This window comes from Vanessa atalanta, chromosome Z (genome assembly GCF_905147765.1).
Source record: "Vanessa atalanta chromosome Z, ilVanAtal1.2, whole genome shotgun sequence".
Taxonomy (NCBI): Eukaryota; Metazoa; Arthropoda; class Insecta; order Lepidoptera; family Nymphalidae; genus Vanessa; species Vanessa atalanta.
In genome coordinates, this window is record NC_061902.1 from 3,206,581 (window position 1) to 3,233,136 (window position 26,556).

Here is a 26,556-nt window from a genome sequence, read left to right on the forward strand (position 1 = left end):
TCGTCGACGTTAAAAACGCCAATTTTTCGCAAATCCATAGTGAATATCATAGATTAATCAAACTCTCCACCAATTATATCGCGGCAATTTGCTTTCAAATGTTGTTTATTTGGCTTTTTTTCCTTTTTTAGAATACAGTATACGTAGTTACGTTGCGTTTTTAACGAAAGCAACACAGTTTTTTTAATTAATAAAATTTAATGTTAAAATAACTTCACAAAAATCAATGACTTATAATAGGATTATATTAGATGTTGCAACTGTGAATTCTTTTAAATTCGTCGAGATATGTAAAAAACAATTGTCGTTCGTTAGTCTCGCAAAAATTCAAAAACGGCTTGACTGATTTTTTTTTTGTTTTGTTCGCTTTTATAGAGCGGTGATTTGACATGAAAAAAAAAATGCGAAAATTCAAAAGACAAGGTAAAAAATCTATGCGGAAACAATCGACATCATTTGAAGGATATGTTTATATATTTAGATCAGTCGCTCTGGGTCGTGAAGTCTAGATTTATAATACTTTGTTTATACTCTATTAACTATACTATGTAACCATTTGCGATTAAATCTGCGGACTGATGCTAAAAGAGCCAATATCACTTTTAGTATTTAGAATAGAAACATTAGCAGCCTGTAAATTTCCCACTGCTGGGCTATAGCCCAGGCTATAAGGCTATAAGCCTCCTCTCCCTTTGAGGAGAAGGTGTGGAGCATATTCCACCACGCTGCTCCAATGCAGGTTGGTGGAATACACATGTGCCAAAATTTCGTTGAAATTAGACAGATGGCCCAGTGGTTAGAACGCGTGCATCTTAATCGATGATTTCGGGTTCAAACCCAGGCAGGCACCACTGAATTTTCATGTGCTTAATTTGTGTTTATAATTCATTTCGTGCTCGGCGGTGAAGGAAAACATCGTGAGGAAACCTGCATGTGTCTAATTTCAACGAAATTCTGCCACATGTGTATTCCGCCAACCCGCATTGGAGCAGCGTGGTGGAATATGCTCCAAACCTTCTCCTCAAAGGGAGAGGAGGCCTTTAGCCCAGCAGTGGGAAAATTTACAGGCTGCTAATGCTAATGCTAGACACATGCAGGTTTCCTCACGATGTTTTCCTTCACCGCCGAGCACGAGATGAATTATAAGCACAAATTAAGCGCATGGACATTCAGTGGTCTCGTTTCAGTGGACATTCTGGTAAAATCATCGGTTAAGATGCACGCGTTTTAACAACTGGGCCATCTCGGCTCAGAATAACAACTGTAGAGTGTAGAATATGAAGTGAGAATAGAAACAGGGAACATATATTAATTTTATATAACTCGTGCCTAATTGCGTAATAAAAATAAATAATAAAATAGCAATGTTTAGTTTATGCCGTTTTAGCGCAATAATATTTATTATTTTTAAATGATTTGGCAAATGACAAAATCTATTATCCACACAGTCAAAAATGTAATTTGGCCCTTTTAACACCAGAACACAGAATTTAAGCCATTCAACACTGTAAAATTAATTGGATTAATCTTATAATACGCTTTGATCGCTTGCTTTATATACGTAGTTGTGTTTACTTCTGTTGTTTCTCTAATAAGATTATGCCCCTGTAGGAGACAGGCACATTCAATTTAGATACCTTTAATTAACAAAACGCTTCGTGGTTCGGTTCGCTACATTTATGGATATTGAATTTTTCTTTCATTATTATTATTTGTAATTGTAGTAAAACGTAATTCAAAAACCCAGAGTAATAATAATGACAATTTAAATCCGGTAAAAGTTTCTTTATAGGAATATAAAATGTTGTACGTTTTTTTTGTTAATGTCCTAAGCGTATTGGCCTTATGAAGTTAACATTTAATCTACTAATGAAAAATGTGTTGACACACACACACATTATCCTTTTTTTTGATAATTGAAACTGCTACTGTATTAAAAAAAAAAAAAACTTTATTTTATTACATACAGAAATAGGTCAACGAAAGTTTTAATACCATAAAAAGACTGGTCTAAAAAGCCGCGAGATTGAAGTAAAGCGTTAGAGGTATCGATACATACGACACCATTGTAATTGGGAACTCATTTAAAGTGTCTATATAACGTTATAATTAATATTAGCTTTGTAATAATATACTTGTTTACGTATTATATGTTATTCAACAAATAAGTCGATCGAACAAGGAAACAAGTAAGTTTAAATCAAGCCAGGATAATGGGGGATATTGAAAAGAAAATAGGTTAATATCGAATTTAAAATCCTTATCTTGCGGCCTTTAAGACCTCACATAGAGTTGCCGTATGATAATACCATCCGTTTACTTGACTAGAAATATATATATTTGTTTATAGTTATAAAATATGTAGCGATCAAAGCGTATAAGATTTAAAAAAAAACATAGTATGCAAATAATATAAACGACACTTGCTATCTATCATATAAAATTCGTTAAATTAATATTTACTTGTGTATTAATTATTCGTGTTATGTTAAGGAGCCATTACAAAAATCCTACAAAGTTTTTTATATATTTTATTGATTTATTAGATTTGGTTAGGAAAACGGTACTTTGTTTATTTTGCTAATGCATAGTCTGCTTTATATCGCATGAAAGCCGCATGTCAATCGGTACGGTTAGAAATAAAGCCGCAGGCACTGAGGTACAACCCCAAGGTCGAGCTGATAGAAAGTCGTTGGGTGTGTCTATCAAACAATTCTCATTAGCTCGGAGTGTAGAAGTTGAAAGATCGAAATTAAAAAATAATATTAAGACTAAATTAATAAATAAGTCTTATTATTCATTAAAAGAGTACTTTTTAGAAAAAAGCGCCTGGATTTAGGCTCGGGTTCCATCACAGGACACTAATTATTGTAAAAAAACAGCATTGTAAATCTGTTTATTTTAAAAGAACAACTATGCGAGTTTCTTCCCGTTTCCTGTCGCTGGAGGTTGCATTCCGAAAAGGTGGTAGTTTTTTTATATCGACGACTCAAAAACGCTTCGTTGTGAAGTTTACTTGAATAAAATTGATTTGATTTGATTTGAAAGGGTGTTGTGTACACTGCCACGGAAAGCACGTAAAACAGTCCTGGGCCCGAAATTATTTCTGTCGTATCGAAATTGCCGTCCCATAACATTATGAGATTAGATAGACATAGAGTACACCTGTGTTAGCATACACATTGGTGCACTATAATTTGTCCTGCGCAGTGGCTGGTCACTTTTCCCAAATTAAACAAAAACAACTTTTTTAATTATTATAAAATAATATAAGTTAATGAAATAACGATAAAACTATCGAATTTCGTTAATTGTTAATTTATCAGAACCGGAGCGTTTCATTTTAAATGAAACTAATTGGTTTGAAGGTTTCTGCAATTCCATTAACGCAGTATTCTCATTATTCGATATAATAACTATAAATTGTTACGAATGAAGATAAATCAATCATAATATATAATGTAATTCACATAGTCGTATATACAAGTGTTCATAATACTAATATCTCTCTGAAATGCTCTAACTTTGATAACAAGCAACTAATGCAGTTCAACTTCACTGAAAAGCATAAATTAAGCGACTCGGATCGGACTAATATTTTACCGGATTAAGAAACGATTAATGACACCAAATTATTTCGGATTATCCGTTATTAGTTACGGATATTAGATTACTAGGGAATTGTAAAAGAGAACATAAAAAAGGACCAATTTGGCTTTATTTGTACCACGCACCACTACGCTGCAGCACAAGTTTTGCCAACCAATCAAGCCAATCACCATGACAATTGATATAAGAATATTATAAATATGAAAGAAACTCTATTTGTCCGTTGCTCTTTCACGGTCAAGCCAAAATTGACGAAATATTGTATGAAGCAAGCTTGAATACCAAGACAGGATATAATCTACATTTTATATACCTTACGATCAATCCTTAAAACGCGAGCAAAGCCGCGAGCGGCTGCTAGTTATTTATAATCCATTCCACTCCATTAATAACGGCTGGATACGGTGTAGAAGTCTCTTAGCGTTATTAATTAAATTATAATATTATATGGCTCGGTCCAGTAGTTAGTAAAGTAAAGATATTAATGTATTTTTGAATATCGATCATAATACACTGTAATCAAAATCAATATTACAATAAATGAAAAATATTTAATTCGACTGATATAAGCTAAGATTGTTAATTGCGACAATATTTGTGTTATTATTTAATATAGAAAGGCAAACGTATTGATGGTCGTAAGTACTCACTAGCACCTATTGCAACTGTTATTAAAAATTATACCACCAATGCACCACCAACATTGGGAACAAGGTATCTCCTTGGACCTGCATTTATACAGGCTCAGTAACCCACCAAACATTAGTAATACAAAACATCGCTGTTTGGCGGTAGTTTAACTGACGAGTGGACATTACCTACCCAACAAAATTTCACGTTGGCAAGGTTTACTGTTAACTAACATTACATTAACATTAGCAGCCTGTAAAGTTCCTACTGGTTTGGAGCATATTCCACCACGCTGCTCCAGTGCGGGTTGGTGGAATGCACATGTGGCAGAATTTCAATTGTTTCAGAATTTGAAATTAGATACATGCAGGTTTCCTCACATTGTTTTCCTTCACCGCCGACAACGAGATGAATTATAAACTCAAATTAAGCGCATGAAAAATCAGTAGCGCCTGCCTCGACTTGAACCCGAAATCATCGGTTAAGATGCACGCGTTCTAACCCTGGGCCATCTCGGCTCCAACTGTACTGTTGTTGTACATAAGTATAACATTTTAAACTAGATATGTTGAATATGTTATCTCATGGGGGATGGTTTTAATTGGTGATAAAGCACGTGGGTATTTAATTGGGTCAATCTGGAATGTTTATAGTCTAGAGTAGGTGTAATTCTTACCTTAGAATAAATCGATACTTACAAACTCAATCTGCCTCATGTAAAGCATGGGGTTGTTGTTAGCTTGAAGCAGCGACTTGCCTTGGTTGAAGAGAGCGCATATTATCAGCCCCAAAGAGAACATATCGGATAGTATGGTACAATGTCCATTTATCTGCACTTCTGGAGCTGTTGATAAAGAGCTATAATTGTTGTATTTTATCTTAACTTATTTACGCTATAAAGTGTTTGTATTTGCAAAGTGTAGTAGCTATATTGTAAACATTGATTTGATTTCATATTTCGAATGTCAAATTACCGACTTCAAGTTTTCCGCCATACAACTTTTATTAGTAAACGTCTATAAATAAGTCGATATAAATATACTTTTATACAAATCGTAGAAAATATCGAACTTACCTAAGTAATCAAGGTTAGGTTGGCATATCTTGGCTACTTTTATAGACCATGGTGGCACGGCGATCATATCAGTTGGATCAAGTCCAACGACGGTTTCTGTAAAGAAAAATTTAATCTGTATAAATCTTTGTAAATTTTATAAAATGTAATGTTTATGAAACAGGTATATAAGGTAACTTTATATTTATAATAGAGACATTACTCATTCATATATCAATGAATGCTTTCTTAGTCTGTTTCTTTTGCATCCATACACATCTATGTCATTTGATTTAGATAAAAAATGATTGAGAAATTGCATTAGAATTTGCAAAAGTGAATGTAGATCTTATGAAAGCAGACCCAATTAGCGTAAACTCGGAAATTTTATTAATGTTGTCAGTGTAATACAGTTTACTAATATAAACACCTACTGATCGAAGCTCGAAGGTATGTTGTTGTAGCATCATTCGAAAAACATATAAGTATTGTATAACGTAGGATTTTCAAAGTCATAGTAACTCAAAAAGTCGTTTCAAATGATGTAATTATATTTATAATAAATAACTATTTGATAAATTATATATATAAGGATAATTTATTAAATTTAAAATGTTTGTAAACAAGTACGTCTCGGTCGAAACAATTTAATATTGCTTCGTATTTCTATAGCTTCCTTAATGTTTATTGACAGAGCCCTCGATCGACTAATCGAACTCTCATCTTTACCTAACTCGTCTTAGCTTTTCACGATATTGAGTTTTCATAAAATCGTAAATGGATTTATAGAATTGAAAACTATTAATATCGAAAGGTTTGAGTGCGTCAGCGTCATAATTTTAAGGAAATTTATCTTATAATAAATCTATCTAAATTAAAAATATTTATGTAAATTATAAGAGCCTGCTGATTATTTTTAATCCAACGAGCCAATTTCAGTTAAATTATAAATAAATTAATATAACCTAAATTCTAATTCGAGACCTAATGGCTTGCAGAAGATCAAAACGATAACTCGACTAACGAAATCGATGAATGAAGGCTAAGTATAAGTATATAGTTTTATACAATAGAAAGTAATGCAAAGGGTATAAGTTATGATAATATACAATACAAAATAAAATAATATATTATTTGATCTTTAATAACCCGAACAATAACAAAAGATCGACCGACAGGAAAAGGAGACCGTGACGAGACACTCGGCATATGTGTTCGAAAATGATGTTTGTACAAATCTATAAATAAATATGGAATTAAATAAATAAAAAGATTTTCAATTATTAATGATTTTTTTCATATTATTATAGTCTTATACATATAATATATGTGGTGTTAACCCCCAGGTGCCTTTAAAAACCAAACCAATAATAAACTGACACTAAAAGTGTAAAATAAGTTAATCGAGATTTTTATTTAAAATAATTTAATTTTCCTACAGAATACCAAAATTATTTTTAAGTTTATTTCGCAAAAGTATGCACTTAATCAGGTAAATCATTAAAAAAACAATTATATTCATAAGTATACCTTTCACATAATAATATATATCGGATCTATATTTATAATTATACGGATTATATGTAAAAACAATAGGTTTAACTTGTGTATTTTAAAAAAATGAGAGTCAACGAAACAAGCGATCGAATATCGAGTCAAATAATTTTCCCTAAAGCTTTATTTACCGCTAAAGTTGCCGGTAAATAAAGCCTAACAAATATGTTATTTTCGCCAATACTCTATAAATAAAATCACAAAAAATGAATCGTTAAAATCTAATCCATAAAGTATATTGAATATAGTTTTAAGCATGTTTTCTGAAATAATTTATTTTATACTTGGTGACCTAACTCAAGAATAAGATTTAAATTATCGAAATCACAACTAAAATAATAAGCTGTGAAAAAAGATTATAGTGTGTCGTTTTAAATTAGAAAATTATTTCACAAGCACACTTAATACAGCTTTTGAAAGTCGAATGGAATATGCATTCTCGAAATATCGAAATATCAACAATTTGAGTATAAATTAATTCATAGGAATATTGGTACACGATGGAAATCCCAATATATTCAAATTGTATCTATCTCGATAGCAATAGGCACACGTAAATCTCATTCGATTGTCATCAAAGAGATAGTTGCTCCCATGCACGAGATGGCCCATGCTTGATGCTTAGACAGTGGGAATTATGTGAGCAAGCACCACTGGAATTTTACATGCTTAGGCTTGAGTTTTCAACACTGAATACAGTACTTTATTAAAATAAAAAATACTTACATAACGGCCATAATTATTTACAAATAAAATACGAGAAAGGTTGTGGGAAACCTGATTGGAACAAAGTTGTTCTTGCTATATAATATGTATTATTTAATAATAGAAACAATGAAAAGAAAAAATGAGTTTGAATGGAACCCTCAATGAAATAAAGAGACAAAGAGAAAGAGAACGTAAGGTCGCCTAGAGTTCGCATAATGGTTTTTTTTACTCAACGATTTAACCAGTTTACTCCACCATGCCGCGTTCGAAAAATATGATTATTATTGTCCAAAATTCGTTCCAAAAATTATAAAATAGTTACTGTACTAATCATGACCGCATAGAATGGTGGCAAGAATGCTAGCAGCATAATATTTTTTAGCATTAGTAAGTTGATACATATTACGATAAAATTGGCAATGAGAGACCACGTTTTTGGTAGCCTTCTGCTTTTTAGAAACTCATCATAAAACCTTCCCAAAAAGATATAGTTAAGGTGTATGTATTATAAAAAAATATATTTACATTTCTAATAAATGTTTTGCAATTTGAAAAGACTGAAGATAAGATAATATTATATCACACCATATTTTCTGTTTGTGGCTCAAATGTGTAACATTTTTTATTACTGTCAATACATGTAGAGCTCAAATCCCTTAAATTATGGAGGATATTTATATCTACAGCCACCTATATCCACATATCGATATACTTTTTATTTAACTTTTTAATTTTAAACTTTGAACTGCTACTTCTGGGTTTCAAAATTGTTTTCCAACTAAAAGTTGTATAAAACATGCATAACCAATCGCTTATCCTTTTTTATTTTGGCTCGGTGTAGTATGTTTCTCTCTTTCATTGGTAACTTCTAGTTATATCCTCAGTCACTCCATTTCTCCTCCCATCCTCCATATGTTATTCAAAGGCTCAATGTAAAATGTTAATAATGTTGTATTTTATTTGTTGGCTTGTCTGGCACGGGACGATTTCAAATTTTCTTCTACTATGCATATTTTGTGGTTTTTTTTTTAGGAATAAATGCTTAATCCTTTATATTTTGTGTTTTTGTTGTATGTAATACTAAAGTTCGATACTAATTATATGCTTATTTAAATGCACCAAATTTGTGGCCCAAATTTCGATTCCATCATATGAAACCATCAAAGTTATTCTGTAATAAGTCGCTCAATGTCCTACTCGTGGAATGCTTAACACCGCTATTTGGATGCATGTATTCTTTAAATATTATAATTACGAATATAGTCAATGTCGCGTATAACTTTTTGATTAAATTCAGTTTTGTATCTTATTTAGAAGAAAACTTTGCAGCTGTAGGATATTATTGTGATGTACAAAAGTGTATAGCTTAATAAGGGTATTGTAAAGTATTTAAACAAACCTTGGTTTGTATTACATTACATTATTGGAACCAAATCACCATAGCAAATTATTTATAATAATAAGTTTAAATATGCAAAAAATAAATGTTATAAGCATAATATTTTATATATGAGGTTACAAAACAAGTACGTCAATAATTAAAGAGGATTATTATTATTATTAGCTAAGATCATTTACACGTGGGTTTTACATTTTACAAAGAGTGAAATTTATCATCCTTTGTGGGTTATTTATGTAACCTGTGTTAAGGATAATTAGCTCATTCCCTAATGGAAGTGTAAAACTAACATTAGATACACGCGAAAGCAGAGTAATTTAAAGAAATAACAAAGTTAAATTTTATGTGAACGAGCCCTGTGGATGAGAGCATGCATGTGTAAATTTGTCCAAAAAATATAATTTGCAAAAAAAACAAAAGCAAAGTATTAGCTTTTGTTTATTTTTGCAATTTCTTTGTATTTGTCTTCTTCGTATTATGCCACATATTTTATTTTCTGAGAAGTAACCTTTCTATTATTCTAACGAATAATATTATTCTACCGAATAATTTGGACCGTATAAAACTACAACTGAATATCTCTTATTTATTAAAAGCCGAAAGATCTTCAATAAAACAATCATTATCCTAACGAGACACAGCGTCACTTTACGACACAACAATTGAGTAAAGCATATGGTTGCCGCAGTTGTTGCAATATTAGTGCGTATGTGAAGTTCCTTCCAAACGTGTGCCAACTCGAGGTAATTGCATCCGCTGACCTGCTCCGCCGAAGAAGTTCGTTGAGGAGGCGTCGGCATTTTGTATACCTTCTCCCCTAGCTGTTAGCGTCGTCTGGACTAGTGGGTTCACTGTACACCCCTCTAGGAATCATCCATTGAGCATCCAGCCAGCACAAGCGAGCCAACCTTCGGGATGGCACGGTAGAATGCTCAAGCGATACGGTGATGACCCTCGAAAAGACAGAGTGGGTACCGTTGGTTCATGGTGGGTATTTCGGTCGGTTCAGTTAGTCCAGACGAGTCCCACATATCCCCTACCTCATGTGGGGGAAAGGCGCAAATTCGTAACTAACTAACTAACGGCCACACAAGCGGCCAGGGCCCGGTGCTTCTCAACAAAGGGACTGATAAGAACAATTGTATAATTGCTTGCTTATCAGCGTATGTGACTGTGGCGATAGCGGTAGTATGCGTACAATGGTAAGTTAACAATGCTGCTATCCCGTTACGCATGCGATAATTCTACACTTTATTTTATTTATTTAATATAGCAACAGAATACACTTCTACTATATTTGGGTGTACCCTGTAAACGCGATTGTACGTCTAGATTTCTCAAGAAGCTCTGGAAGTTGTTAGTGTTTACAACGCCGTGCCTTGAAAAATGCTAAATACTTTAGCAGGATTAAATATGATTATAAGAGTGTGCCCTTGTGTTTGCATACACACAGTTGTACAAGTTAAATTGCCAGCGAAAAGGTCTAGTATATCTTAACAATGGCCGTTGAGGCCGAAATCAGTCAATAGAATGACATTAAAACATCGCAAAATTATAGTTCTGTTCTGAAACTGATTAAAGATTAAATTTACGATATTCATTATTGAGTAAATCGTGTACTGCCGACGCTACAATTTTGTTGAGTGTTTTGGAACTTTTAGTATGAAGCTTGCGCGGTTAGGGAGCTCTTTGCGGCGACCAAATATGCCAATATTAAATTCTATTCAAAGTTACGAGTACTTGTGTAACGCTCCTCATCTATGCATCGTAAACTTTCAGCTAGGGTTTTTGGGAGTAACTTCGATTTTTGGAGACCCAGTTTTAAAAGAGCTTCTTTGACAATTTGATTTTTCTTATGTGTATACGGCAATAAAAACTTAAATTACTTTTTAGTTTTTTAAATACCGATAAATATATAAAAAATCTTTTTGTTCTATCTTTGTTTCTGTTCAATCATTTTATCTTATATTGGTTGGTTCCCATTATATTATATAAAAACTCTATTAAATTTTCATTAAAGGAAATGACATCTGCTTAACCTGAGTTAAAAATTTAATTCCATTTCAAAACTTACTTTTTAAAAGTGTATGAACAAAACATCTTATAAAAATATTACATTTTAACGATATTGTATTTTGATCTGAATGTATTCAAGTTTTCCAAATATTTCAGTCTGCTTATTTTCAGTTTTGTGTTAAGTCTAGCTGCGCCATTGACAATATATCATATGTTTGTGTATGTAATGTTATATATGTACAATTTTAAATGCGTAAGTAAAATTTGAAACTATAATATATTTTAGTTAAGGTTAGAAATTCGCTGAATGAAATATGTGCATTGAGATTCGGCTTCATAATTTTATTCTCAGCTCGAACTCATACTACGGTATGGTTTTTGAATGACTTATACAACAAACTCCTTGAATAAAATTTTCTAGCAGTTTAATTTAACACGAAATGACAACTGTATCAATATTGAGCGATTCTTTTACTAAGCCAAGTAATTATTAATGATATAAATTATGTTAAGTGTTTTTAGTATGTTTTTAAATATATTATGTGTTCGTTGTGATATAATTATTTTATATTTAATTATAGTGAAACTGAATGTCTTTACATTACAATAACAAAATCCTATATAATTTGATTATAATATTTAAATTATTTCGTTTTTAATTCACTTTCTAAAGAAAGGAGGTTATCAATTGAGTTCTATTTATTTTATATTTCTTACCTCAGATCTTCGTCATTTATAAACTAATTGGGAAATTCAGATTTTTTGTTTGTAAAATAACTCCCGTTTGTTCCCATTTAAACTTGAAGAAATATAAGAAGTCTTATATTTCTTTTTTTGTTCAGAGTTTATATTATGTACTAGATATTTATTGTGTGGAATTTACTTTGAAATACTGTCAAAGGCTATACGTTTAGTTCCAATGTTAATTCGAGGAACAACTTGTGTATACAACTCGTTGAAATAACTGGTACAAAAACTATACAAAATTTCACAGTACAATACCGAATTTCACGTGAAGGTTTGCAGAAGTTCAATTTGTTCGTTTTTATTGTCAAAGTTAACATCACAAACATATTTGAAACTAGCTGAATCGCGGCTTTACGCGCGCGAAATATATAAAACGTTACCTAAAGCACATAAACAGGTTTTTTACCCTTGTTACATTCTCAGACGACATTATGTAGTTTGTGACACCTGTCACTTTGACAAATGTAATCTTATATATTAAAAGCGTAAGCCCATTTTTGTCCCAGTGATTATGGGACGATGGCTGCGCTCGGTATAGTCTCATTTTGAAGAGATCCAGCCGTAGATGTGCAAAAAATTAAAGCGGATTCTTGATTGCAATTTACTAAATTGTTAAGATTTAATTTTAGAGAGCGGAAAAAAGTTACTGTCCGGTTAGGGAGCGGTACTACGGCTGTATAAGAAAAAAAATTTAAAACGTAAACATTCTAACTGAACCAATGTATTAAAAAAATCATTTAGAGTTTTCATCATTTTGGCGCCAAATGTAGATCAGTGACTTGCAGCTTACAATGAAATGAAATCAAAACATAAGCTGTAATAAGTTTTGCATTTCCTATTTTGAATAAAATATTATATTGAAAAAACGCGAAGTTTCGCGGGACCCACTAGTATAAAATTATTATTCTTTATAGTATAGTATTCGCGATTCAATGGGGAAATGCTGCTAACATTCTTGCCATCATTCTTAAAAGTCATGATTTATACAGTATCTAATTTTTAACACCTATTTCTGTATAGTTAAGGTATTAATGTTTAATAATTCTTATGTAACAGCATAAAATTATTTAAGTAATATACGCACGTAATATATTAAGTAAGAAATGATTAAATGATTACAAAAAACGCTTACTTTATTTATTGTTTGTTTAAATCAATTCTGTAGTAATAATAATAAGTACGATTTAAATTATTTTTGAATTGTATTGACAACATTGATATTAAATAAGACGCTACTTTGACTCTTCTGTTCATTATTATGAATCCTGTGTGATTTGTAATGGGGCTTATATAAGTGAAGGAAACTCCTTATAGAAAACTTTTTTCCTGGACAAGCAAGGTTTTAACATTAAAGGTAAGATATAATTCGTGATAAAGTGTAATTGTTATTGCTTGTTAAATTATTGATAATAATATATGAATCCGAATGAATGATTGAAGAGCCGAGATGGCCCAGTGGTTAGAATGCGTGCATCTTAACCGATGATTTCAGGTTCAAACCCAGGCAGGCACCACTGAATTTTCATGTGCTTAATTTGTGTTTATAATTCATCTCGTGCTCGGCGGTGAAGGAAAACATCGTGAGGAAACCTGCATGTGTCTAATTTCAACGAAATTCTGCCACATGTGTATTCCGCCAACCCGCATTGGAGCAGCGTGGTGGAATATGCTCCAAACCTTCTCCTCAAAGGGAGAGGAGGCCATTAGCCCAGCAGTGGGAAAATTTACGGGCTGCTAATGCTAATGCTAATATATGAATTGAATTTTGTAATTATCAAGATACAAAGTTAGTATCGGGGTAATTAGTATTAATGTGAATATTAATTCATACAATGTTACGATTACTACAGCTATTATAATACTTAAATAAATATTTGAGCTTCATATAATCTTTTATTGTTATAAAAAAATATAATATTATAAAGTAATAAGGAATTAGAAATTCTTCTTAAAATATTCTAACGTGATGTTAACACATAAATTAATCTAACACATGCATATAGAGGCGAATATAAAACGTTTTCTAATGTGTGGAAGGCGAGTCGATTCACAAACGTATGTAGATAACATACATATAATAAAATTAGAGTGTCTGTTTGTAATATTAAATAATCGCTTTTTATTAAATGCATATGTGTGTATACAAGGTACATATACCAAAATAACATTTTTTACAATTTTTGTCTGTCTGTCTGTTTGTTCCTGCTAATCTATGAAGCGACTGGACCGATTTTGACGGGACTTTAATTGGCACATAGCTGATTTAATAAGGAGTAGCTTAGGCTACTTTTATTTTAGAATGATATATAAAATAATAATAAAGACACGCTGCAATGTCCAAATACTGTCCAGTACCGCACGCAGCGCTCGCGCATGCGCGCACTTCCTAATACAGAATTAATAAGTTATAGTAAAATGCGAACTGAATAATAACTTTTTGTTAAATTTAAACGCGCACGAAGTCGCGGGCACAGCTAGTCTTTAATATAAATATTAAGGACAAGATAACATATTATGATTATTTTTCATTGGTAGTTAATCCAATTGCGAAAAAACCGTACGTTTTCTCAAAGAGCTTCAATTTTACAAGGATCAATTTATTTCTGGATATTTACTAATGTTTGTTTCGTCTTAAAATTTTGAGATTGATATGGAATGTTATCCTTAAATTCATCATATAGGTATTAATCTATTAAGTATTAAATTCAATTCAGTTCATTTTGAATATAAAATATTCAAAAAAAAAATTTGCATAAGTTCTGAGCGTATGTTAACAACGTCGAACTGTTGAAGTCTTTAAATATTTAATAAGTTCGTAAGTACGGTCTTGATTAGTCTGTATAAGCACTGTTTTATTACAATATTACAATGATTTAATAAATGTATATTATTTTAAAATTATTAAGCTCCGGCTGTAGAGCTATTCTTTAGAAAGAAACACGAAACTCAGCGCTGAACACGATATAAAATGTCAGAATGTCATATGTGACGTCGAGTGTAGTAATTATAAAATTGATGTTACGCCCCTTTGTTCAGCTTTCATCATTTCACGAGTGAGACAACAAGTGAATTCTTACAGAATCGATCGTTACTTATGCTTTATTTACCGACAAAAGACAGTAAACGGTATTTATTATACAATATAATGTTATTGTAGAAGTAATAAAATGACAATATGCTTTTAAATGTGCTTCTCCAACCAGCCGATCGGCCTCGTTTTGGTAAATTGCCAATTTGGTACAGCAAGTCCCACTTGGTCGATACGTATTTTGTGTTACATTAAACAATCCGATCGATTTATCAGAGTAACAATGTCAGACAAGACAATAGAGCTCGAAGCCAAACATTAACAGCCTTTAAATTTCCCACTGCTGGCCTAAGGCCTCCTTCTACTTTTGAGGAGAAGGTTACACATGTGGAAGAATTTCGTTGAAATAAGACACATGCAGGTTTCCTCATGATGTTTTCCTTTACCGCCGAGCACGAGATGAATTATAAACACTAATTAAGCGCATGAAAATTCAGTGGTGCCTGTCTGGATTTGAACGCGCAATCATCGGTTAAGATGCACGCCTTCTAACCACTGGGCCATCTCGGCTCTCATCGAGAATGAAATGATACATTATTTAATTTTTTAAACTTTTATTTTTTCAAGTAAGTTTATATAACTATGCACGGGTCTGAGTGAGGTACATAGGTATTCGAGTTGAGTAAAGAACTTTACAAGTAGGCGGCACGTGTTGAATAGCAAGTACAATTATAAATTTAATAATAAATTTATAATGTAAATCGGGGTTTAACATAAATTATTTATCGAGTATGTATTCATTGGTAGGATTTAACGGAAACGGTTTTTGCTGTTATTCAGCGCTCTGGAATTAGTATCTGATAGTTAGGTACTGATATTGGTTCCCAGTGGACGGACACGGGTCTCATGTGGGTTGCTTTTGAACCTCCTCTATGATATTATCAACATACTGTAATTGTGTGATATTTTATATGGTCGAGTTATTTGAAATGTGATGATTTCATAACTGTCATTTGTATATTAGCGTATATCTAAAATTATTTTAAATGAGCTAAATTGATGGTGTTATATTTTTCAAGATGGCCCAGTGGTCAAGCACAAAGGGTGAAGCGAATTTTACCTGAAGATTACAGGTTGATATCCGAAAACAAAGGTAATTATTTTTATCATATATAGCATTTTAAATTTATATCAATCAAATATATATAATAAAAGGGTTTATTCGCGTTACGTAGACTTATTCAGTAAGAGCAAAGTCGAATTTCACGATAATGAAAAATTACGTGTGTATTTGACAGACTGCGAGCAATATCGAGTGTAATCCAACAATCGAGTTGGATATGCACTTACCGAGTATTGCTCGTGTGATGCGTCTTTTATTAAAAATACATGTATTATGTGCCGTTGATATGAGATACTTGAACAAAGAGACTTTCCTTTATGTGCCAGTTGACGTCGTGATCCAGTGTCAGCGGAGATGACGCTCACATGGCCTATGTGAGTCAACCAAAGTTAGTGAAATCAAATCCTAGAAAGCGCCAATGTTCTCGCAGTAAAAGAAGCGGGAAAACATTATTAGGAAACTTGATTGTATAGTCCTGAAGGTTTCTTTAATGAAAGCGGTTCAACTGTGGTAGTTTACAGGCATTATGCACGATTTATATGTAACTACGTATTATAACTATTTTTTAGAAATATAATACTTATCTACCAAGCAAAATGGTTATCCCATTTTCGTTGCTTGGTAGAAATAGCCATCTTTAACGATAGAAAGGAATCTAGAAGTCCCGGATTTGTATCCAAGGTTTAGCCCATAAAAGAGTTTCTGTTACCAAAATTGTAGTCAAATTAATTAATTTTTGAAACATTTGATTTTTCATCTGAATTAAAATAATGAATGTATTTTCTCTAATATTCCTTGATGATTAAGTTTGGGTGCAAAATATTCCATTTACAATGTATATATATATAGATATATAAACAGCACATTGAAGAAGACAACTGTAATCGACGTAGTATAATTGTTAAACGATAAAAAAATTGTTGATATGTAATTGATATTGATTTGTTTGTGTAATAAACATTCCCACTCACTATCACACCATCGGACTCTTGTACACTCATAGGCACCCATACAAACATATGTACGTCTACCTGTATTAAATTATCAATACTTCCGCAAAATCAGAATATAACAGTATTCTCAAAATTTCTAGTTTTCAATGAATCATGAATTTAATTACTAGAATTTAGTTTGCAACCATGGGATGTATATTTTTTTATATGTATTACCATTTCGGTTTTATAAAGTACTAGAGACCGCACCGCTTGCGCACGGGTTTGATTTATTAATAAAGAAAATGATATGCTATAAATATATATATGCCCTATAGCACACAACACAAGAATTTGTCCATAAAACCCTACATACATACATAAAAACACTTAACACATTCACAAACTCGCACACATCCAAATAAGTCTGACGCAATCTTTTCTAATGACTTTGATATTAACTTTTTAATTATAATTACAAATGAAATCATTATTTTTTTCAAGAGTTTTTCTTCGGGTCTTTCTAATTGGATCCTAAAAGACTATTTATGATCCTAAGGTCTATCTACGTTGACCTACTTGAGTAAATTAGATATTTGGAGTTATATTATTACTTTAAACTGAAGCTTTTCTCGTTTTCCATTGGTGGAAGGGTTTTGTGTAAATCCGTCTGTAACAACCCGAATCAGCTATTTCACCGTACGCTTCTAAAGTAGATAAGTAGTTTATATTTCCAGTGTTAAGGACGCACTCGTCCTAGCTCACTAGCTAGTAATAATAGATAAAAAGATAATCAATGAGTCGAGCCTTTGGTGTTAATATTTCAACTTATATACATAAGATACAATAATATTAATGTAAAAATTCAAATCAAAATATACTTATTTCAAGGAGGTGTTAAAAGACATTTTTGAATCGACCTTTTAAGGAACTATATTCAATCAAGATGAACCGGTGAGAAAATCAGTAGTCGTAATTTCTTGTTGGATCGATAAATCGTATTGTATAAATATTGTAACATTATCCTGTATACATATTTAATAAAAATATACGTAAATAGTAAGGTCAAGGTATTAAATTGTTTACCATTAAAATATATATATATATATATATTTGTATAATATAGTCACCTTAATAATTAGTCAATTACAACTTAACACTGGCATTCCATGAATCGTAAACAAATATTTAAAGTAATAATATGATTTGAGAGAAACAGTAAGCGTAATATTATATCGACATTGGTCAGGCAAGGCAAAATCAAAGTACCTAATTATATGAATAGGTATTATTAAACCCACAAAACACTGACTATTCACACGTGATTAGCATCCTATTTTGATGTCATTATTATTTGCAAGTTTATTATGCTCATTATTATCATTTATATGTTCATCCCACACCTACTCGTACGTTCGCTTTTCATGGCCGAAAAGCTTAAACCGCGCTATCACGGACGATGGCCCTTCCACAAAGTTAAAAATAATAAATGATAATTTTAAAATAAAATATTTTAGGAACAGTGCCTGCGAACAGCTCCACTATTTTAAATTTTGAAATGGGCATTTTTCATCTGTGACACCTGTTTAAAGGGGTCGCCAACTGTGTTGCCATTATTGAAAAAAGGATATTGCATATAATAAAGGAGTTATTGTAAATCACAATTGATTGACAAATTCAAGTAATTCAATAGACAGCAGTTGATGACAAGTATCGCGATGGCTACAGGAGTCAGTATTAGTACAGTGCATACTGCTTAAAGCATATTATTTATACATTTATATTTAAAAGAATTTCATTACTCCTCAAACTTTGTTCATCAATCAATAGGTTCCATAGACATTCTTTATAAATAGCAGGGATTCCGTTTTTACAAGATGAACTTGAAAGAACAATTTTAAGTTTGGTCGTCCTAAATGAGTTTTTGAAATTGAAGGACTTCCAATGGCGTGTACAAAGGAGTCCTCGCTTAATTTAACTTTAAAGATTGAAAGGTTCAACTTGTGTTACGAGAGAACTATGTGCCAAAATATATTCGTATTAAAAGTGACATTTATAACCATTATCATTCAAAACAAATTACCTAATGAAATTGTTATATAAAGCCTTTGTTTTGTAATATATTAATCTCATGCAATGTGCATTTTATATTCTCAATTTTAACGATGTAAAATTGATCTGAGTGCGGTTTAATCCGTTAACACTATAAAATTATCGTTTGAGAGTAATTTTATTAAACTTTTATGGAGATTTACACCAGAAAAAAAAAAAACATGAATTGCATTTTTGATAAATAAATCTTTTGTTATTGCAATTATGGCAATATTGCCCCTTTTTTCTCACTGGAAAATGCACTACGCGTTTAACCCACGCGAAGGGGCGGGTGGTGTGTGGGACACGCCGGTGCCCAGGACGACTCTATTGCGCCCTAGTACACCGGAGTACCCACTAAAAAAACCAGCGGTACCCTCTCTGTCTTTTCAGCGGGCGCTACGGAATCGCTTTCGCATCCTAGATATGTAAAGCAAAATAAACTAAATACAAACAAACGTACATAGTTAAGCTAAGTTCACACTGATAAAGTAAATGACAAACTGATTACAATCAATGCGCATTGTCCGGCACTATGCCGAAACTCAGAACGATGAGGTCGCATGTAAATTATGTTGACTTTAACAATTTTCAAAGCAATTAAAATTGATAATGGTTCTAGAGTGACCTTCAACGTGTATTTAGTTATGCCTAACGATATTATACTTAGCATTGAAATTTAATATGAAATCATTTTCTATGTAAAGCTGTATAAATAAACAAAATTATAATTTGCATTGAAGCGGCGAATGAGCACAAAATGTCCAAACTATACTCTTTTTATATTGTATAATAAAGATACCTAGTTAAATAGATATTTAAAACTTCGTTACAGAGAAGGCGTAATTAAGTAAAGGAGTCACTACTGAGTTTCTTCTCGTTGAAATTTACATTGCGAAACGGCGTTAGCTTTACACTGAACCCGTTAACCCACAGTTGTTCCATCATAGTTCATCAATCTTTATTACGATTCTTTTTATCCCTACATACATCTTGTAAGACGACACAAGCGATTCGACCTCGAGTCCGATTTCCAAGTTATAAGTTCATTCTTTGACTTCAATATTTGTATTTTGCAATATTTATATTGTGAAGAGTTTTCACATTCCCCTATATAATATCGGTATCAGATTTCGATATCAGAAACCTCGTTTTATTTATTGACAAACTACTCCGAAACTGTCCTTTATCTTAAAACTCCATTGCAATTTTGTATAGTTTGAAGTGAATCATGTACTTAGTTATTCATCATTGTATACAATATTGCTCGTCCACAATGTTTGTTTTTAATAACAGAATCGATTTTCGCTGAGTATTATTTATTAACGAGTATTCCTATTTTAATTACATTTCTAGTTAACTAAAAATAATATTAAAAACTTCGGTTGTTAATGTATTAACTTCTTAATTGTAATTGATTTTAATGTCCAAAATAAAGTTGGGCATTATGAAAGTCTGAAAATATTTTAATCGATTGAATAGCTCTTTGTAAATGTGTCAACGATTATGTAACGCAAATCGAGTTACATAACAAGTTAAATAATTATATCAAGACGAAAATGAAATCGTCAAATACATATTTATAAGGAACCTCAGTAGCAGGCTGGAAAGTTGGCAGAGCTAAGTCACAAGTATAGTCACAAGTATAGTCACAAGTATAGCACGGTAGTTCCTGTCCCTTGAAAGGCACACGGAGACAATTGTTTTGAGCCTAATCTCTCCGATGTGTCATTGCTTTCCCATCAGACTATGAGATTGATGTAATGACGCGTGCAGAAGTGTTTTCTTACACAATTTTGCATTGTGACCATTATAGTTCAGACTAAATTATAAAACAGGTCGTTACGGCTGCTATCAGTCAAGACGACGTTATTATTATTATTCAAATACAAAATATAATTAAAGATCTAATAATAACAAGTATAAAATTTTAATTACAGAAAACTAAATGCTTCTAATGAGAGAACAAATCTTTGCTCAGCTATAACATCCCTTAACGAGCTTTTAATTTATTTACCTTATGTTGGAGTTGAAATAATTATCAGCCCTTTTGTAAATTACTAATTTTTTAATCCATGTAGGTCGTCGTAACAGATTGAACTATACTTCAAAGAGTCTGCGATATACAATCGCAAATGTTTTCACGGTATATAAATATATATTCATGTTATGTTCGAGTTTTCTACTTATAATCGAATACCTTTACAGACGATCCACTCGAAAGCATTAAGTAATCTACTTATTTAACTTTCGTATTAATTAAATACAACGTGATTTATTTCGAATTTATTTATTTTGTTATTTATTTTTAAACAGGTAAGTAAGTACATTACTTAATACAAGATTATAAAGATGATAAGGTAGAAAGAGCTTTGAGTCAGTATTTGTTGATATTCATACAAGTTACGGGCATATAAATTCAATTGTTTTTAGTTCGTATAACACCTCGTCTTATTGCCTCCATTGGTTGTCACCAGTGGAAGTGGAATCAGAAGGAGATCTAATTATTTTTTTATCCAGAGCATCGGAATTGATATTCAACGGGGAAATGAGGAACTGAACCCTTGCCAACAATCAACGCGGTCGTAGTTTTTGTAAAAAAAAATCAGGCCTTATTGTAAATAATTCTTACGTAACTGGAAAAAAAATTACGTAGTTACATAATTTAATTGATGGAGAAGATTGAAGAGGAGGAAGAATACAGATTTTTTGTCGCTTCTCGTCAGGAGATAATTATGGTAGCCTTTATATAATCCTGTAAAAAATGACCACTCAAATGAGCTTGTAAAAGCTTACTTACATGAATATAGTACATTTTAATTTACGTTAAATTTATATACTAGTAGTACACGTTTATTAGATACTCTTAGTATACGTAAGAGAGACGTATCCATTTTTTAATGTAGTCACCGGGTTTAATTATTCGCAAAACACAAAATCAAAATAAACATTATTCAAGTAGGCTTTTACAAGCACTTTTGAATCGTCATTTCACAGACCATATTAAGTAAAGCAAGGTTTGCGAGTTAAAGTAAAACAATAAAATATTGAACCGTCGATCGAGAACTACAGCGCTCTCATTTAAGTATATATGAATCACCTCCAGTACCTTTTCTAAAGTATAATTAAACAAGTGAGTCGTTCATTACTAACTAATAAAGTCATGCAATGATGTATAATAGACTTACCGACAAATTCGAGCCCAAATAGCTTCCAAGTCCCCCGCTTAGTAACGATGATTATTTGCGGGCAAATGTTGCGGTGGATTTGCCTAATGCTGTAGTGCATGAAATGTAGCGCTTCGATGATCTAAAAGCAAAATAAAAATATGATTGTGGATATGACTTTGTCACGAAAACGAAAACATATTGACGCACGTCGCGTTAGAATGCGTGTTAGAATATTTCTTATTATATATAAATACTTGTAAATTTAATTATTTTTTTTGTATTTTACATGCGAACTATAAAGGTCCATCCACACTTTGTCACACCGTGACTGTGCTGCGTATAAAGAGAAGTATGAACAATGCCCACTAGATCGTTCCGTCACCGATCAGCATCGTCACGTACCATGCACGGAGCGTCACCAATTGTCGGCGAGGATATTTTACCGATGCCGATACGCTCTGTGCTGTGTTTGTGAGTGTTACTGTGTGTGTTACATGAACTGATTGGACTTTGAATTATAAACAAATGATATAATGTTTCCCATTTCAGTTAAGGGGGAAGGAGTCTACAGGTTTAAAAATGAATTAAAAAAGACATTTACGTAAATATCAGAACGTGTGATACTTTAGATGCCCCAATGTTTCTCTGAGCGTAACGAGCTTACGATTAACTCGTCAGATTACCATCCTTACCTAAAACTGACGCACTTGAGTATTTCTGATAATCGTTTTTTTTACTATACTAATTTTCATATAAAGGGCTTGTTTATGGTGAAGTTACACTTTAGCAAGCAAGAAATTATGTTATCTGTCGCGCTCGAGTAAATCAAAAAGAGAGTTTTCTCTTGGGCTCCTCTCCTATGGCATGTGACGGGCATAGTCTCACACTTCTCTATACAAAGGATATATTTTAGATAAGTGAACGGGAATCATACATATATGATACGCGGATTTTATGTTTACTAAAATCGTTGTGTGAGTGTAGTCTGCTGTTGATATATTTTAGGGGCATAGTAGTCCGTGTCGAGCTTCTTTTTGTACCCGATACGTTCATAGTATGGTCACAGTATAGAACGGTGTACTGTCATATACATAACATCGATATGCATTTATATATTTAAAAAATGTCAAAGCAAGTCAACGTATGTAAGTTATATTGTAACATCAGTGTGTGAATCCGTTATGCGAGATGTACTCTGAGCAAGCGAATAGGAGTGCCTATTTAGTACCGCTGCGTTGTAATTTAGTAAAACTCACATCGTTCTCGTTACCTCTCTTTAATTTCACGAGTCACTTTGTCCGCTTCGAAATAAATCGAAAGGTTAACACATTCACATCTATTGGACTTTTTGAATTTGAATTGGCTTTGATGTTTATTCAATGCAAAAGTCACTAAAAAAATTCAAAAATCCTCAATTAAATGCCGTGGACTTGTGCGTTACATTTTTTACTAAACGTTGATTGATGTTAATTAAAAATCGGGCAAACGGGTTTCGTAATAAGGTATATTACATAAAGGTTTTAAGGTTTTTATCAGCTAAAGGCTTTCAGCTTTATTATTACAGAGCTTTAAAATTAAATAAATTTTTACGCGCCTTCAAATGAAATTACCGAAACGATGTGATAAAATAGAAATGATTTAATACAATTAACTTTTAAAATACCCTTTGAACAATGCACGCGATAGATATTCTAGATATTCCTTTTTTTTTTAATCAAAGTTTAAGTAAAATTGATTTATATTTCATAAAATGACATTAAAAGCATAATTTTTACGCAACATATTTACAAATTTACACTGGCCAACTTCAAAGAGTTGAGGCATGTGTATCTCAACCAAATATTGAGATTTTGAACCCGACCGAGAACCTCTACATTTTCATGTACCTAATGTGTGTTTATATGTTATAACTCGGCACTGAAGCACAACATGTCAGAACCTGCATTCGTCTGGTGAAATCTGTTACCTGTGAATTTATTAATCCGCATTGGAGTATACAAGAGGAATAACCTACATATGTTATAAATAATCCTACAAATATTGTCATCAAGTGCAGAAGACGATGCTTTATCTCAGCAGTGGCTCATTCACAGACAGATATACTTTACTTATCACAATTACTCTTCAAATTTAGTTGTATTTCTATAACAATGTTCTAGTTACACTACATATAAAGTAGTAATAATATTTTACGATCCCAACCTGTTGAACGTAATTTCCATCGAATCGTTTAAATACGTTTGAGTTAAACGTGGCGTTATCCGATTAAACCAATATCGACCAATTCTACACGGGGCGGCGATCGAACTGAAACTTAGCAATGAGACTTAATTTTCTGCTACTAAATGATCAATTTCGTAGTGTTCCTTATTTTTTAGAGAGCTGTCGATCTTCCTATATGATTCGTTCAAGTGGCAGAGTTATTAATATTATTAATTGTGTCATAATATAGGTTAAAGATAGAAGATAAAGTAAGAATGACATCGTTGCATTGAAACTTATGAGCTCGTAGAATTTATTGAAAAATAAATAATAAAACTGTTTTCAGACGCTCATGATCAGAATCCTTTTGGAAATGACGAAACGACAGTCAGACATCCAAAGGTAGTAATGTATTTTTTAAGTTTATTTTTATAATTTTATAAAGTGTATCTGTACTGCACTCTTGTAGTCATGAATTATTCAATTAATGAAATTATGAAGCACGAGAAAGTATTTATGAATGCCTAACTCTTTGCGACCTCGCACGAGCATCGCATTTTATCCCGTGCTGTTCTTTAATCAATGAGATATGAGAAACATTCGCCACCCGATTTGTTCGCCCGTGCTTAGCACAGCACGGGCGAACAAATCGGGCGAAAAAACATGCAACCATGCATAATATGACCCGAATGTTTTTTCACGCCTTTAGTTAAATATCTCGTAATATTTCTAAAACTATCGGCTAAAATTTCAAAGTGTAGAGAAAATATACGTATAAATTAAAGTTCTGTCATATTCGTAAATTATTTGAGATTTACTTCGTTGGAAAATTTTAATAGAAAAAATTATTCACAACAAATTATTTCATTTACTTTTTTAACTACACAAGTAAATCTCGCGACAAGCTTTTTTAATCATATAAATTGTATCAAATGTGAAGTGACGTTAGAGTAAATGTTTTAGTGTAAAAGTTTATTTTATTTTCTTTTTAAGGCGTTTATATAAAAGCTTGTTTATAAAAATGTTTTTTACTATTAAATTCTATTTTACTTTTTAGTAATTAAACTTGCATTTGTATTCTCAGTAAGTCCTTTCATTTAAAACTCATATAGCAGGAATTAATTAAAAAAAAATGTCCGCCATCTTAGGTGTTCCGCTATGCAGGATTTCGAATGACGTCACACAGTTAACCATGCATTGTTACTAAAAATATAGTATATATATTTGGGTATCATTTATAATTTTCAATTTCGATGGTTCATATTTTTTGATGTTATTAACTTTTATCTAAAACATTATCCTACATATTGACATGTTATACTTCTGTGATAAGAAGCACGCTTTTGATCAATAAGTGATTTAATTGACATCAGATATTTTACTACCAAACAGCAAGTCAAAGGGTTAGCTCATGAGGTTGGTGGCGCATTGGCGATCTAAGGAATGGGTGGTTGGTTATAGTCCACTTATCATCATGTGGTTTATTTGCCACTAACTCTTATTAAGAAAACAAATATAACATAAAAAAAGGTTTATAGGTTGATTGAAGTGCACGAGTATATAACTCAATATAGATTATTCATAAGAATTATAACATTATTCTTACTCATTTGTTATAATATAAAAATACAGATTATGTGAATTATAAACCGTGTACTCTAATAGAATTTGTAGAAAACTTAAATTCCATAAAAATATTGAAATTTTAGCCCTCAAGGCATAAAAAATAGTAGGATTTCTGATAAGAGAATCTAAGAACTTCAAGCAACCAACTATAAAAATTGTTATGTACCATGCGTTGGAGAGAAGTAATTAAGAGTACTGTAGCGTATTTTGGTCTCCTAGATACCGTCACATCACAGTGATCACATCGATCACATCGATAGACTTGAGTCCATCCCAAAAAAAATCATTAGATATATAAATTTTTATTGCAAGCTTAGCGAATTATTCAAATTATACAAAGAATGACTTATCGATTATGAATTCAGACTTATTACAAAAGCTTACTTTTATTGTTCCCAGCAGATTACCTAGGTCAATTATATTAACACTTATTTAATACAAAGCATTAAACAAATATTACATTACATAGCCCATTTTTACAAATGTATAATATTTATGATGAGTGTCAAAACAGTGTCAATCTAAATGTTACGTCCATTGCATTTATGGATAAGATCGTAGTGGGCAACAAATATTATGTCTAAGTTGTTGCATCCTTTCAAATATATATATTTTTTTTTGTTACATAGTTTTTTTTTTAGTAGTTTTAAAATTAAGAAGTTACGTT

General features: G+C 31.9%; 1 protein-coding gene across 1 annotated transcript in view; it reads right to left on the reverse strand.

The window, feature by feature from the left end:
• Positions 1–26,556, reverse strand: part of LOC125075979 (SCY1-like protein 2) — a 124,121-nt gene that overhangs the window by 9,687 nt on the left and 87,878 nt on the right. Inside the window, exons 4-6 of the mRNA XM_047687887.1 lie at positions 22,080–22,200; positions 5,315–5,410; positions 4,938–5,083 (exon numbers count right to left, since the gene is read on the reverse strand). Coding sequence (XP_047543843.1) covers positions 4,938–5,083; positions 5,315–5,410; positions 22,080–22,200 — 363 coding nt within the window. The remainder of the gene's footprint in view (positions 1–4,937; positions 5,084–5,314; positions 5,411–22,079; positions 22,201–26,556) is intronic.